At 54.8% G+C, this 12,881-nt stretch overlaps 1 protein-coding gene across 1 annotated transcript in view; it reads right to left on the bottom strand.

Annotated features, from left to right (window-relative positions):
• The window catches only part of HTRA1 (HtrA serine peptidase 1), a gene marked incomplete at its 5' end in the record, with an annotated part of 52,311 nt that extends 41,729 nt beyond the window's left edge, over positions 1-10,582 (bottom strand). The window contains one exon of the mRNA XM_080694875.1: positions 10,120-10,582. Within this exon, the coding sequence (XP_080551001.1) occupies positions 10,120-10,582 (463 nt within the window). The remainder of the gene's footprint in view (positions 1-10,119) is intronic.
• Positions 10,583-12,881: the final 2,299 nt, after the last annotated feature.

Genomic DNA, 12,881 nt, shown 5'->3' with positions numbered 1-12,881 from the left:
TGGGACTGTAGATGCCAGAGACATCCGCGCACCGGGGCCCTTTCCAGACTGTCCCGCCTCCTGCACCTCCTGGGCTGTTACCAGGCTTCTCCTGTTGTTGATGATGTTTTCTTTCCAATAGGGGCTAAACCACATCAGGCTACATTCGTCAAAGCCAAGAATGTCAAACTGGTCAAAAATGCCAGGCTAGGATTTAAGAAACCTCGGCTCGGGCCATCTCCTGAGCAGGGATCTATCGTTCAACAGACACCCCGGCTGAGAAGAAGGCTGGCATGCAGGCCACCGCCTCGGGTGAGGAACACGAGCTCCTGTGTAGGCACTGGAGACAGCCGTGTGCTCGGAATGAGAACTGGGACGCTGTGTGCGGACCAACAGGCTCTGACCTTGCTCGAACAGGAAGCTCACGCTCAGTGGACACAACTCTGCAGGACAAGAGAACATGCCCGCGAAGGCTTGGGTGTGCGTCCCCCGGGGCCATGGGGTGCAAGCTTGGGCCCCAGTGGCGACGGTGAGAAGTGACTGGATGACTGGGGTGGTTCTTATTTCTTCTTTTTTTCTTTTCTTTTGGCACTGGAAATTGACCTCAGGAGTATTCTACCTCTGAGCTACACCCTCAGCCCTATTTTTATTCTTTATTTTGAAACAGGGTCTCACTAAGTTGCAGAGGGCCTCACTAAGTAGCTGAGGCTGGTCTTGAACCTGCGATCCTCCTGTCTCAGCCTCTCAAGTCCTGGAATTACAAGCGTGTGCCACCACGCCCAGCGTGGGAGTACTTCTGAGAAGGTTATTATAAAGAGAAAGCTGGCCCCTCTTGGGTCTCTCTCCAGCTTCCTGTGTTGTGTGATCTGTGATCTCTCCCTCTCACACACACGCCTATCCACCTCAGAGGTTGAACCAAGCATATGCTGACACCATGCCCTTGAGCCTCCAGAACTGAGAACTAAACAAACCTCTTTTCTTTATAAAGCACCCAGCCCCAGGTATTTCACTACAGTAACAGAAAACTGCCTATGACAGAGCTGGAGAAGACCCATGCCTTGACATGCAGGGAGCGTATTACTTTGCCATTCTTCCGGCTCTAACCTTGGTGCTAATTTTTACCAGGCATCCCAGAAAAGCCTGGAATTGCAATCCAATCCTGCGCGACTTCAAAGCTTCAGTGTTCCCAGTTGAAGCAACACCTTCACATCTGTTACCCATCTGACCTCAAGGCATCCTGCTATTGTCCCTGGGCAGCATCACTGGCCCTGTGTGACACAATAGGAAACTGAGGCTGGAAGGAGTCAGTAACTCACCCAAAAGGCCCAAGTGGGGCTGGACCCAGGTTTTCTAATACCGCGGTCCACAATGGAGACTGCAGTTCAGTGTTTCAGATTAGACTCAGGAGACCACACCCTCCCTCTTTCCAGAACTGATGGGCCAGCGGGCAGAGGATGGGTAAGGACCTAGCTGACCTAGCAGCTCACTACTTCTGTGTGCTGTCTACTTACCACCCACCCAGCAGGGAGACATGTGTTCTTTGCAAGCCCACAAGAAACAGTTGCCGAGACAGACCACGTTCTAGAACAGAAAATGCACTCTAACAAATTTAAAAGAAGAGAAATCTGTACCAAGTATGTTCTCAGGCCACAGTGGAATTGAGCTAAAAATTAATAACAGAAAGATAGCTGGAAAGCCCTCCAAATATCTGGAGATCAAACAAGATGCTGTGAGTCAACACTTCTTCAAGGAATACTTTGGGAGTGAGACAGACTGGGGTTCAAATCCTGGCTCTGCCTCCTCCTGCTGGGTGGCTCTGGGCAAGCTGTGCCCCTGGTTTCCCTGGCTAGCCAAGAAGAAGGCAAGACAGCTCACACAGTCAGCACAGGTCTAGCTCAAGAAGGTACCCAGACACGGTAACTCTTTGGGGCACTGTCTTGTCTGGTGGCGTTTCCCCCATCCTACCTGTCCTGGGGACACAACACCCCCGGCCCCAGGTAGCTCACTCTGTGCCAGGGAAGAGCGTTGGACTGCTGGACACTGAGCCTCCCCTCTCCCCCAGGCAAGGGGCAGCCATCTGCCTGGGCAAACCCCACGGGCAGAAATCTGTGTCTACCCATCCTCACCAGGCGGCGATCGCCACTTTGAATCCTGGCACCAAAGGGGAGGGGCTCGTCTGAGTCACAGGGCGTGAGATGACGCGAGCGCCAGATGATCGGGTGAAATCTTGCCCAACACAGCAATGAAGGGCGATTGTGATGCGCTTCACAGCAACACCGAGAAAAACACAGCTCACAGGCAGGCCTGCGTCGCCTTCTGAGGAGCTGATTGCACAATTAATGAAAAAGATGTTCCTGAGGTCTCAAAGATTGCACAAGGCTCTGACTCATTACACAGGGTTATTCAAATTGAGAAATTATCAGAAATTCCAGCCACGATAATGTGCCTCAGAGTTGTCTGTGTGCACAGGAGTCACGCTACCCCATGGAGAGGGACCAGCTGCCGCCGCGCCGAGATGGAAAGGCCGTGTTTAGGAAATACGCTTACTTGACAATTTGTCCTAGGAAGCTAAAATCATTGGATACTTGTGGACTCCCAACCCATTTCTTCTGAAGACATGATAAATCTTTTCCCATGAGGAATTCCCAGAATATGGAAATCAAACCAGACATTGCTCCAGGTCCCAGGGCTTCTATAAACTTCCATTTTTGGAGTATCCCAAACTCCAGGGAGGGTTAACAAGATGGATCTGTAACCCTCCCAGGATCTGTAAGCTCCCAGGTGTCCCAACACAGTTTTTTTGTCTTTCTGTTTTGCAGGTCTGCTGATGGGACCCAGGGGCATTCGATCTCCAAGCTACACACCCTGTCCAATTTTTTATTCTTTATTTTAAAACAGGGTCTTACTAAGTTATGGAGTGTCCCACTAAGTAGCTGAGGCTGTCCGCAAACCGTGATCCTCCAATCTCAGCCACCCAAATGCTGGGATTACAAGCGTGTGCCACCACACCCAGCTTGACACACAGCTCTTAATTCAAAGGAATCCATATGCCAGGCATGGTGGCTCACGCTTGTAATCCCAGCACTTGGAGGGCTGAAACCAGAGGATCGTACAGATTCCACACCCAGTACCACAAAAAACACACAAACAAACAAAGGAACCCATACACTCAGAGGACACAGGAGACAACCAGATCATCATCAGAGGGCCATTGGAAAGTGGTATCTGTCTCTCTGCCTGAAGAACCTTCTGTGTGTGTGTGTGTGTTACTGGCAGTGGAACCCAAGGGCTTTCTACCTCTGGGCTACACTCCCAGACCTATTTTTTGTTTGGAAACAGGGTCTCACTAAGTTACTAAGAGCCTCACTAAGTAGCTGAGGCTGGCTTTGAACCTACGCGATCCTCCGGTCTCCGCCTCCCAACTACTGGGATTACAAACGTGTGCCACCGCGCCCGGCTCCTTGCTGGTTTATTAGTGAGTGAATTCTGGGCCAGTCAGAATTCAGGGCACACAGCCACACCGCTCTCCTCCCCTGCCAACCCTCCTGACCAGCCTGCCTTCCGTAGCCGAGGGAGACCAGACGTCCCTGCGCTTCTCCCCCAAGCTGACACCCTTGTGAGTGAAGCCTTGGTGAGAACCCTAATGTTACTCCTGCTCACGTTGATGGGGTTCTAGAATGTACCAGAATGATGATAAGCGTTTCATGAAATGAGGGCCCTCCATCCTGCAACATGCCCAAGAGGTGTACACGAGCACACTATGATTCTATTACTACTTTACCGATGAGGAAACCAAGACTCAGAGACTAAGGTACATCTAAGAAGTCGCACCTGGGGAGGTGATGGTCTGACTCCGGAGCCCCGCCCTGATGCCAGCGACCACGCCACCTACGGAGCGCCTGGTGAGATCAGGAGCCACCGCGCGGTCCTTCACACTTTTCAACCCCTACACTTGGCCTGCTTCTGAGTACACAGTAGGTGTTCAATAAATGCTCTGAGTGAACTTAGGAAAGGAACTCGCGCAACAGATGAATGGCTCACAAAACTGTGGGATATGTACACAATGGAATTTTACCCGGCCATAAAGAACACAATTACGTCATTTGCGGGGCAACGGATGGAACTGGAGAACCTTACGCTAAGAGAGATTAGTCAGTCGCAAAACGTAAGAAGTCGGATGCTCTCCCTGATATGCGGAAGCTAGGGGGGAAAAGGTCATAGGAGGAACTCTAGACGAGGAAGGAGAAACCACAGATGAGAAAATAAGGCGACCTCACGGAGGGGCGGGAGCGGGAAGAGGGACATTCCCCAAGTACAGGAGGTACATTCGCAAACATAGCAGTCAATCACTAACTTCAAACACGAGACGGAGGGAGGGGGAGGGAAGGGTGGGCTAAACAGGAAGGGCTCAGTGAGAGACTTGCATGTGTGCCTCTACCAGCTCGCACCCCATTTAGATGCAGGACTACATCTTGAGTCCAAATGCTGACCTCTGCACCGTCCAGCAATGACAGACAGAGGCCCCTTCCTTGACACTTCTGTCCTAAGGCCTGTTGTCCTGGTCCATGTCCCCTGTGCTCCTAAAAACACATCACTGAGCAGGGCTGAATCACACACCAATGTCCCAGACTCTTCTGGGAGATTTTGGAAAAGCATTCCAAATTGCTACGTTTCTTAGTTTCTCTGCTGATAGTCTGTGTGTGTGTGTGTGTGTGTGTGTGTGTGTGTGTGTGTGTGTCTCTCTCTCTCTCTCTCTCTCTCTCTCTCTTTTTTGCTGTACTGTGGATGGAGCCCAGGGACCTTCTACATCTGAGCTATACCCACAGTCCTAGTTTTTATTTGGAAATGGTCTCACTAAGTTGCAGAGGGCCTCATTAAGTAGCTGAGGCTGGCTGCAAACCAGCAATCCTCCTGTCTCAGCCTCCCAAGTACTGGGATTATAAGCCTGCGCCACTACGCCCGGCATCTCTCTTTTTATTAGCAGCAAAGGTGGAAAAGGAAAAGAAACAGTGCTGTGCAGGATCTCACACAACAGAACAAGAGGAAGCCCAGCTTTGAGGCCCCGGGGAAGGACCCAGGGACACTAGGCTTGCTGATACTCAGTGTTTGAGGGTGGGCATGTGACTTGTAGCAGTCAGCACAAAGTGGAAGTATGAGGCAACCAGGATCTCGATGGGCCACGGCCGTCCAATGCTGACCTTGACTTCAACCATCAAAATTTAAAACACCTCTGAGGGCAGCTCGCCCAGCCGCCAAGTTGGGATCGGAACACTCTCCTCAGAGATTGATTTTCATACCAGAATCACAAGTATTCTAGCTAGGAGGGACCGCAGACAGTATCTGGCCCCGCCCTCTCACTGCCGAGGCCCCAAGAGCTCAGGGGGGCTAGTCAGGCAACCACCCCACAAAAAGCCAGGGCCAGGTGTCAGCCTCCTGAGCCCCGCCGCCACCACTGGCCTTCCAAGGAACCTTCACCACTGCCAAGCTTGATTCCTTCTTCACAGTAAGCTAGACCAGAGCTATTTATTCACTAGAAATATAAATTCATGGAAAGCTTGATTTCTAAATCGAAGGCACAGAACTCGTCCAGGATCACAGAGCTCCCGATGGACTTCAGATCCAGCCCTGCCGGGCGGAGGCCGCCGGCCACACTGAGCCCAGGGGCCAGCCGTGATCACCTATGAGCGCGGTTGTTTTAAGCTTCATGCAACCTACTCACAGCTGACCCGGATAAAACGAAGTGGACCGAGCCCTTGGCTTTGATCCTGGTAACTTGCTAATTTCAGGAAACCTTACTATTTCAGTTCTTAAGGTTTCTGGGGATGGAACCCGGGGGCATTCTACCTCCAAGCTCCACTCACAGCCCTGTTTTTTATTCTTTATTCTGAAACAGGGAGGGTCCCACTCAGTTGCGGAGGGCCTAAGTAGCTGAGGCTGACGGTGCACCTGCGATCCTCCTGTCTCACCCTCCACACCACTTAGATTACTGGTGTGCGCCACCACAGCTGGCTAATATTTTAATTCTTCAGCAAAACCATCGGGACAATAACAGTGAGAAAATCCTTAGAAACAGCTCAAGAGACCTTAGTTTCCAAGTTTCAAATGATTAAAACCTGGAGACTCACCACTTTCGGATCCTGGCCTCGTCCCTTGCACACTTATGTTATGAATGACAAAAGGTGTATTTGAACCACCGATGGAGGAAATGACTCTAGCCAGCTACACCGGACAAAAGAAAATTCAACCGCAGGTAATGAATGGCCCTCGTGTTAAACAGAGGCTCCCTGGGCACAGGACTTTGTTCCTCTGTTTCCCTAAAGCCCAGCAAAGTGTCTGACACTCAAAACAACTGGTTACTTGCTAGAGTATGCCATAAAAGAACCGCATGAACAAGGTGGATTTTACAAATAGTTCAAGGCTGGAAGGAGTATGGTCTATTCTATGGTCTCTGCCTTCAGAGGCTCTGGGGTGAGACCAGGACCCAACACTTCAGAACCAGAAAGCCTCCAGTGGAGGGTCCCTGGCGGCCTCCCGCTCCCCAACCTGAGGCTCTGAGACCCCCGGCTGTGGGCTGCAGTTTGGGGCAGAGTGGGCTCGCTTGACCCGCACCAACAGGAGAAATGGATGAGGCTTCTACTATGAGCCCAGCAGACTTTTTTTCCCAGCATCTCATCGTTTTTTTGTTTGTTTTTTTCAGGTCTGGGGATGGAACCCAGAGGCATTTGACCTCCAAGCTACACACCCTGCCCAATTTTTTATTCTTTATTTTGAAACAGGGTCTCACTGAGTTGCAGAGGGCCTCACTAAGAAGCTGAGGCTGTCCGCAAACCCAGATCCTCAGGTCTCAAGCCTCCCAAATGCTGGGATTACAAGTGTGCGCCACCACGCCCGGCTCAGAAAGGCCTTTTCTGTCTCCAGAGCAGCTTGGTTGGGGTCTGGGTCTCTAGCTTGGAAACATCTTTACGGCAGCTCCCTACTTTTTTGCTGGCCCTCGGCTGGTCTGCTGGAAGCCTACCACGGTAGTCTGTCCTCACAATCCCACACCCTCCGAGAGGCCTGGGACCTGTCCTGCTGTCTCAGGGCCTCTGGGACACTGCTTATTCCAGCTATTAGCTGTGGCTTAGCCGCAGCTGGCTGATAATATTTGTTGCTGTGTCAACAGCACAGAGTGGTGGTTATCAACAGGGCTCGGGAACCAGATGCCTGGATTCAAGTCCCGAAGAAAGTACTGCTCTGTGCCTCTCTCCCAAGTTGGAATCCTGGGCAGGATTACTGCCCAGGAGGAGCACTGCTGGGAGGATCCAAGGAGTTGATAAGTGTATGCCTGGTACAAAACCAGCAGGAGCTTCCTCGGCCCTTGTTAGGAGTATCCTATTATTAATTGCAATTCCTTTTACTTTTCTTTTTTTTAAGACTCAGAGCAGAGATGACATATCGTTGTTTGGGTATAACTGTACAGTTTCTCAGCCAAACCCTGCCAGCAGCAATGACTTCTACAATCCATGGTTTGCCTTCATTTTCAAAACCACAGTTAGAGATGCTCTCTGCAGTCCTCATTAAACAGCTCACACACAGAAGGGCTTTGAATGGCCACACTTCCTCCATCCTGCGGCCCCCGTGCCTCGGGACTGCCCACCTGGGGGGACCCTCTCTTCTAGCAGCATTCCCATCTCTTCCCCACTGCCAGGAAGAGCCCTCCTTGGCCTCTCTGCGATCCTAAGCCACCCCTGCCTCGAAGGGCTTCCCCCATCTTCCACTGAAAAAAAATGGCACCTCTCAAAAAGGGCTCTGGGTCCACCCAGCCCGAACAGCGCTGCCCCGGCGCACAGCCAGTTCTTCTTGTTCAACTGTGACGTCAGCTGACCTGCCCTGGGCACCAGATGCCGAGCGCTGGAGCAGGGGCTGAGCCAAACAGAAGCTGCCGGCTCCCAGGCTCCTGTCCTGGAGACACCCCCAGGAGGCAGGGCCGGGCGCCAGACAGGCAGTGGGGGCACGCCTCCCAGTGAGGAAGGACAGGACCGCACGGGAGGCCTCCAGCCACTCACTCACTCACTCATTCGTCCATTCATTCATTCCCGAGTCCTTGCACTCATCCACCTATCTATGGATGCTCCCCATGCGCCAGGCAGAGAGTCGCACAAACAGTATGGGACGTGCTGCAGAACTCAGTAAATATTTGCAAAAGGGAGAGATGGATGAGACCCGTGTTGGGCCCCCCTCCTCCCTCCTTTGCCCCACTCCGGTGCACCTGATGGTCGAGTGTGGACCTGTTTCTCTCCACAGGGCAACCCAACCAGACAAGCATCTGGGCTCTGCCAACTCGTTGGGTGACTTGACTTCACTGGCAATAAATTAGGCGGTTCACATGGTGCCAGTAACTCAGAACCCGGGGCAGCGAGACTCCAAACAGTAACAGCTGCCTTGTTTTTGACCAAAATATGCTTTTTTAAATGTTGTCACCACACACTCAGACTCTGGCAGTTGCCCGAATTCCCCACCTTCTGCCTCCACGGTGTTAGTCCTATAGCAAGCTGTCTCTGCGGTGGCCCACGCCTGTAATCCCAGTACTTGGGAGGCAGAGGCAAGAGGATCGCAGGTTCAAGGCCAGCCTCAAGAACTTTAGTGGGAACTCCAGCGATTTAGCAAGACCCTGCTTCAAGATTAAAAAATAAATTAAAAGGCTGGGGACAAGTCTCAGAGATGGAATATAGCTGGGTTTGATCCCAGTACCAAAAAAAAAAAAAAAAAAAAAAAACAAACCTTCAGGGATGCCCGTTTTCCTCAAGTCCTGGGACTCCCATCCCCCAGCCTGGGTCACTTGCGGCCCTCCACACACATCCCTGGCAACACTAATCGATTCCCCACCTCAGTGCCCAAGCAAGTCTGGAGCTGTGTGTGCTGCTCGGGAGTGCTTCTCAACTCCTGGGGAACCCCTTCCTCCAGCCCTGGGAACCCCTCTCCCACAGCTTCAAGGTTCAGCCCTGGGCTGGCTCTGACTAAGGCTGTCTGAGTTCAAATCCAGAGTGACCTGGGGCAAGCCATTCAACCTGGATTCCACTTGGTGTGAAACAGGAATAAGGGCAGATGCTCCCTGCGGAGGCTGCGGAGACCGGATGAGGTCCCCGCAGCTCCCTGGCTCTGCGGTTGGCCTCCTCACAGTGCGCACCTTGAGCCACCAACACCTCTCTCTGGAACACCTCTTCCCCCTAACTAGACTGAGTTTCCTCTCGTGTGATGTGAGTGGATACGCCACCTCCAACCTCTCGCTGTACCACCTTGGCACCTTCTCCATGGGAGCCAAGCCACGCCAAGGCTCTGGGTGGCCAGGCGGGGCCGTATTCCTATAAAGAATGGTCTAAGGCAGGTGCAGGGGTGCACATCTGCAATCCCGGGGTTCAGGAGGCTCAGACAGGAGGATCAAGGCCAGGATCAGCAACTGAGTCAAACTCTGTTTCAAAATAAACAGTGCTGAGGGTATAGCTCGGAGGCAGAATGCCCCTGGATTCAACTCCCAAGACCAACACTGAAGAGAAAGAGAAAGAAAGCCTAGTCTAGAGCAGTGCCTCTGTCCTGGGCTCTGCCATTCCTCTTCCCCCTTGCAGGCACTGAGGAGGTGGTGCTGGGTCTGGCAGCAGCCCCGCGGCTGGGCTGTGCACCGCAGCCCGCTGGCGGGTCCCCACACCACCCCACTGGCCGGGGCTGAACGGGCTATTGTTTTTCCACCAGGCATCTCTGCATAGGGAGACCAGCGTCTCTCCTGAAACCCCCCCGCACGCGATCCAGGCGTTCCCCCACTTCCTTGCCCCCCACCACCTCTGCCGGGGCAACGTGTAAGCAGGGCAAAGGGCTGCCGGCTTCCTCCTCCCTCGCCCGCCCGCCTCTGCTTCTGAAGCCTTTGCAAGTTTCGGGTCCAGCGCCCGACTCAAAAGGAGCCGCTTTCGGGTTGTTTTTTTGTTTTTGTTTTTAGGGCTGGCTCAAAACACGAAAAGCCAGGCGGGCAGCGGCGCCGCTGCACTGGCGGGGCGCTAAACCAGCCTTCCCGGGGACACCCTCGGGGGACCGCGCTCCTTCCCAGGAGAGGGGCACAGTTTCTCGGGGGGCGTCCGGCCAGGCCGACTCGGCCCCCGCCCCGCGGCGTACCTGGGCCGCAGGCGCCGCGCTGCAGCGCGATGACGGGCGGCTGGCGCAGGCGCTCGGCGCGGCGGGCGGCGGCGCGCAGCTGGCACGGGCTGGCGTAGGAGCGGCCGTCGCTGCCGCACACGGGCTCGGCGCTGGCGCACTCGCAGCGGCCGGGCTGCGCGCGGCGCCGCACGGTGGCCGAGGCGGGCACGCCGGCGGGCACGGCGCAGCGCAGGCCCTCGCCGCACGGGCCGTCCAGCGCGCCGCACGCCGCGCCCTCGGGCGCCCCGCACACGTCGCAGCAGCCGCACGCGTCGCGGACGCGGCCGGCCTCGCAGGCGGCGGGCGGCGGGGCGCAGCGCGCGGGGTCGCAGCGCTCGGGGCAGCCGGGGCCGGCGCGGGGCGGCGGCGCCAGGGCGGGCGCGGCGGGCGGCGGCGGCAGCAGCAGCAGCAGCAGCAGCAGCGCGGGCGCGGGGGGCTGCATGGCGGCGGACGGCGCGCGGGCGGCGATGGCCTCCGGCGCGGGCGAGCCGCCTTATGCCCCGGCACCGGCCGGGACCGCCCAGCGGGAGAGGGCGGGCCTGGGCCGGGCTGGAGGGCGCGGCCGGGGCGGGGACGCGGCCGCGGGGGGGGGGGTCCCTCCCGCCGGACTCAGTTTCCCCGTCTGCACCGTCTGCAGCCCACGGGTGCGCCTTGGCCGCGGGCCGCGACCCCCGGGGCGCACGCCTGGAACCCCGGTGCCCCAGTACTTGGAGTCTGAGACCGGGGGCTGGCCGGCGCCAGGTCAGCCTCGGCGGGCTAGCGAGGCCCTTGGCCACTCAGTGAGGCTCTGTTTCAAAACAAGTAACAAGCCGCGCACAGAGCTTAGTGGCTGTCATCAGAGTACTTGGGAAGCCGAGACAAGGGAGATGGCAGATTCGAGGCCGGCCTCGGCGATTTAGTTGGACCCTGTTTCAAACTAAACAATAAAAATAGGGCTGAGGGGCTGTGTCCTTTTAAAAATCGATCCGCGGTAAATGCGCAGCAAATCTCAGGCTCCAGGGACGCCGGACTAGTTCCTGGAGGAGGGAGGGCGGTCTCGAGTGAACGGTTTGAATTTTTCACCACGTGTGTGTTTGCCTGGAAAGTTTTTTGTTTTTGTTTTTGTTTTGTTTTGTGTGTGTGGTACTGGGGATTGAACCCAGAAGCATTCTACCTCGGAGCTACACCCCCAATCCGATTTTATTTCTTATTTGGAATCAGGGTCTTGCTAGGTTGATGAGCCTCACTACTTGCTGAGGCTGTCCTTGAACCTGAGATCCTCCGCGGTCTCAGCCGCCCAAGTGCTGAATCCTAGCCTTGCGCCACCACACCTGGCTGCCTGCAAACAGTTTAGTAGCAAGTAAAAGAGCTCATCTTCTGATCTCCCGCGTCAAAGTCTCCAGCGCATCTTTGGGGACTCAGATTAGTCTAGGAATCGCCAAAGGGTCCCGGAGCCTGGAGCAGGTCCCTGTGCCTGGCGGAACCGATGGGTCAAGCGCGCATCCCAGGGAACCCAGGAGAAAGCAATCAGCTTGCCCCTGGCCTGGCCAGAGACCACCCACCTCCATCCCTCCCGGTGTAGGCTGGGGCAAACAAGGTTTGGGACTGCTGGAGGCTAGAGATTTTTCCTGACCTTCTTCTACGGTGTGGTTGCTTCGTGCATACCTTCCTTTTCCAAGAAAAACAGTTTAAAAAGTAAAACCCAGCTGGACACGGTGACGCATGCCTGTAATCCCAGTATTTGGGAAACTGAGCCCAGAAGGATCGCAGGTTCCAAAACAGCCTCAGAAATTTTAGCAAGACCTTCAGCAAATTAGTGAGACCTTGTTTCAAAATAAATGTGTGGTTTAAAATAGGGCTGGGGGTAGGATGCCCTTGGGTTCAATACCTAGTATCCAAAAAAAAAGTAAATCCAAACATTTATAATCTCCCTCAAAGTATATCCCCAAGGTGAACCGTGTTCGCATTTAGGGCTCCAGAGAAGACCCCACACCAAGGGCCCAGAAGTCTGGGGCCCGAGAACTGTTTCTGCGCCCCAGCCGGCTCCTCAGACACCACAGCGACAGGGGCCTGCCTGGCCCAGAATGAGGGGCGGATACCTCACTCACCGCTACGGAATTAACTAGAAAGGTGGGGGTAGGCATAATTTGCAAAGCTGATCACCAAAACAAAAAGTCCCTTCCCAGGAGGCGAAGAACAGAATAAATTAGTGAGAAACGTCTATTTATCCAATTATCTTATTTACAAATAAAACCTGGAGCCAGAAAGGCTAAGTAACCCCGCCCCTGCCCCCACCGGCCTCTTTACGTCTGCCCCAGATTAAGAACCAGCGGTGCCCGGAAACCTTTGAACTACCCAGTGCCCGCCCCGGCCCAGCCTACAGCCAGGGCGCTGGGCTGCAGAGTGAACCTGGAGACATCGAAACCTCAGCTTCCCCAGGCTGGCCGCCCGCTGAGGTACCTCCAAGCCCCTTCCCGAGCCCCATTAATTCTCCATCCCACCCTCCACGCACATGCGCACTTCACCTCCACCCGGGGCTGCTGGAACACACCTTCTTAAAAGTCTTCCTGCCCTCGCCTCAGCCCTTCCTCTGCCAGAAACGCCCTTCCTTCCCCTCAACTACTGTGACCTAAAGAAACGAGGGTCATCTGAGGGACTGGGGTTCGAAGCCCACCTCTGGGCCTGAAGTCTTGTGACTCTGAACAGGCCTTTTGAGGACCTGGGGGAGGGGAGAGGGCCAAGGGGATAAGGCAGTGGCTGCC

The sequence above is a fragment of the Muscardinus avellanarius genome, assembly GCF_963383645.1.
Source record: "Muscardinus avellanarius genome assembly, chromosome: 4".
Lineage (NCBI taxonomy): Eukaryota > Metazoa > Chordata > Mammalia > Rodentia > Gliridae > Muscardinus > Muscardinus avellanarius.
Note: the sequence above shows the minus strand (reverse complement) of the source record. Positions and strands in the feature narration are given on the sequence as shown.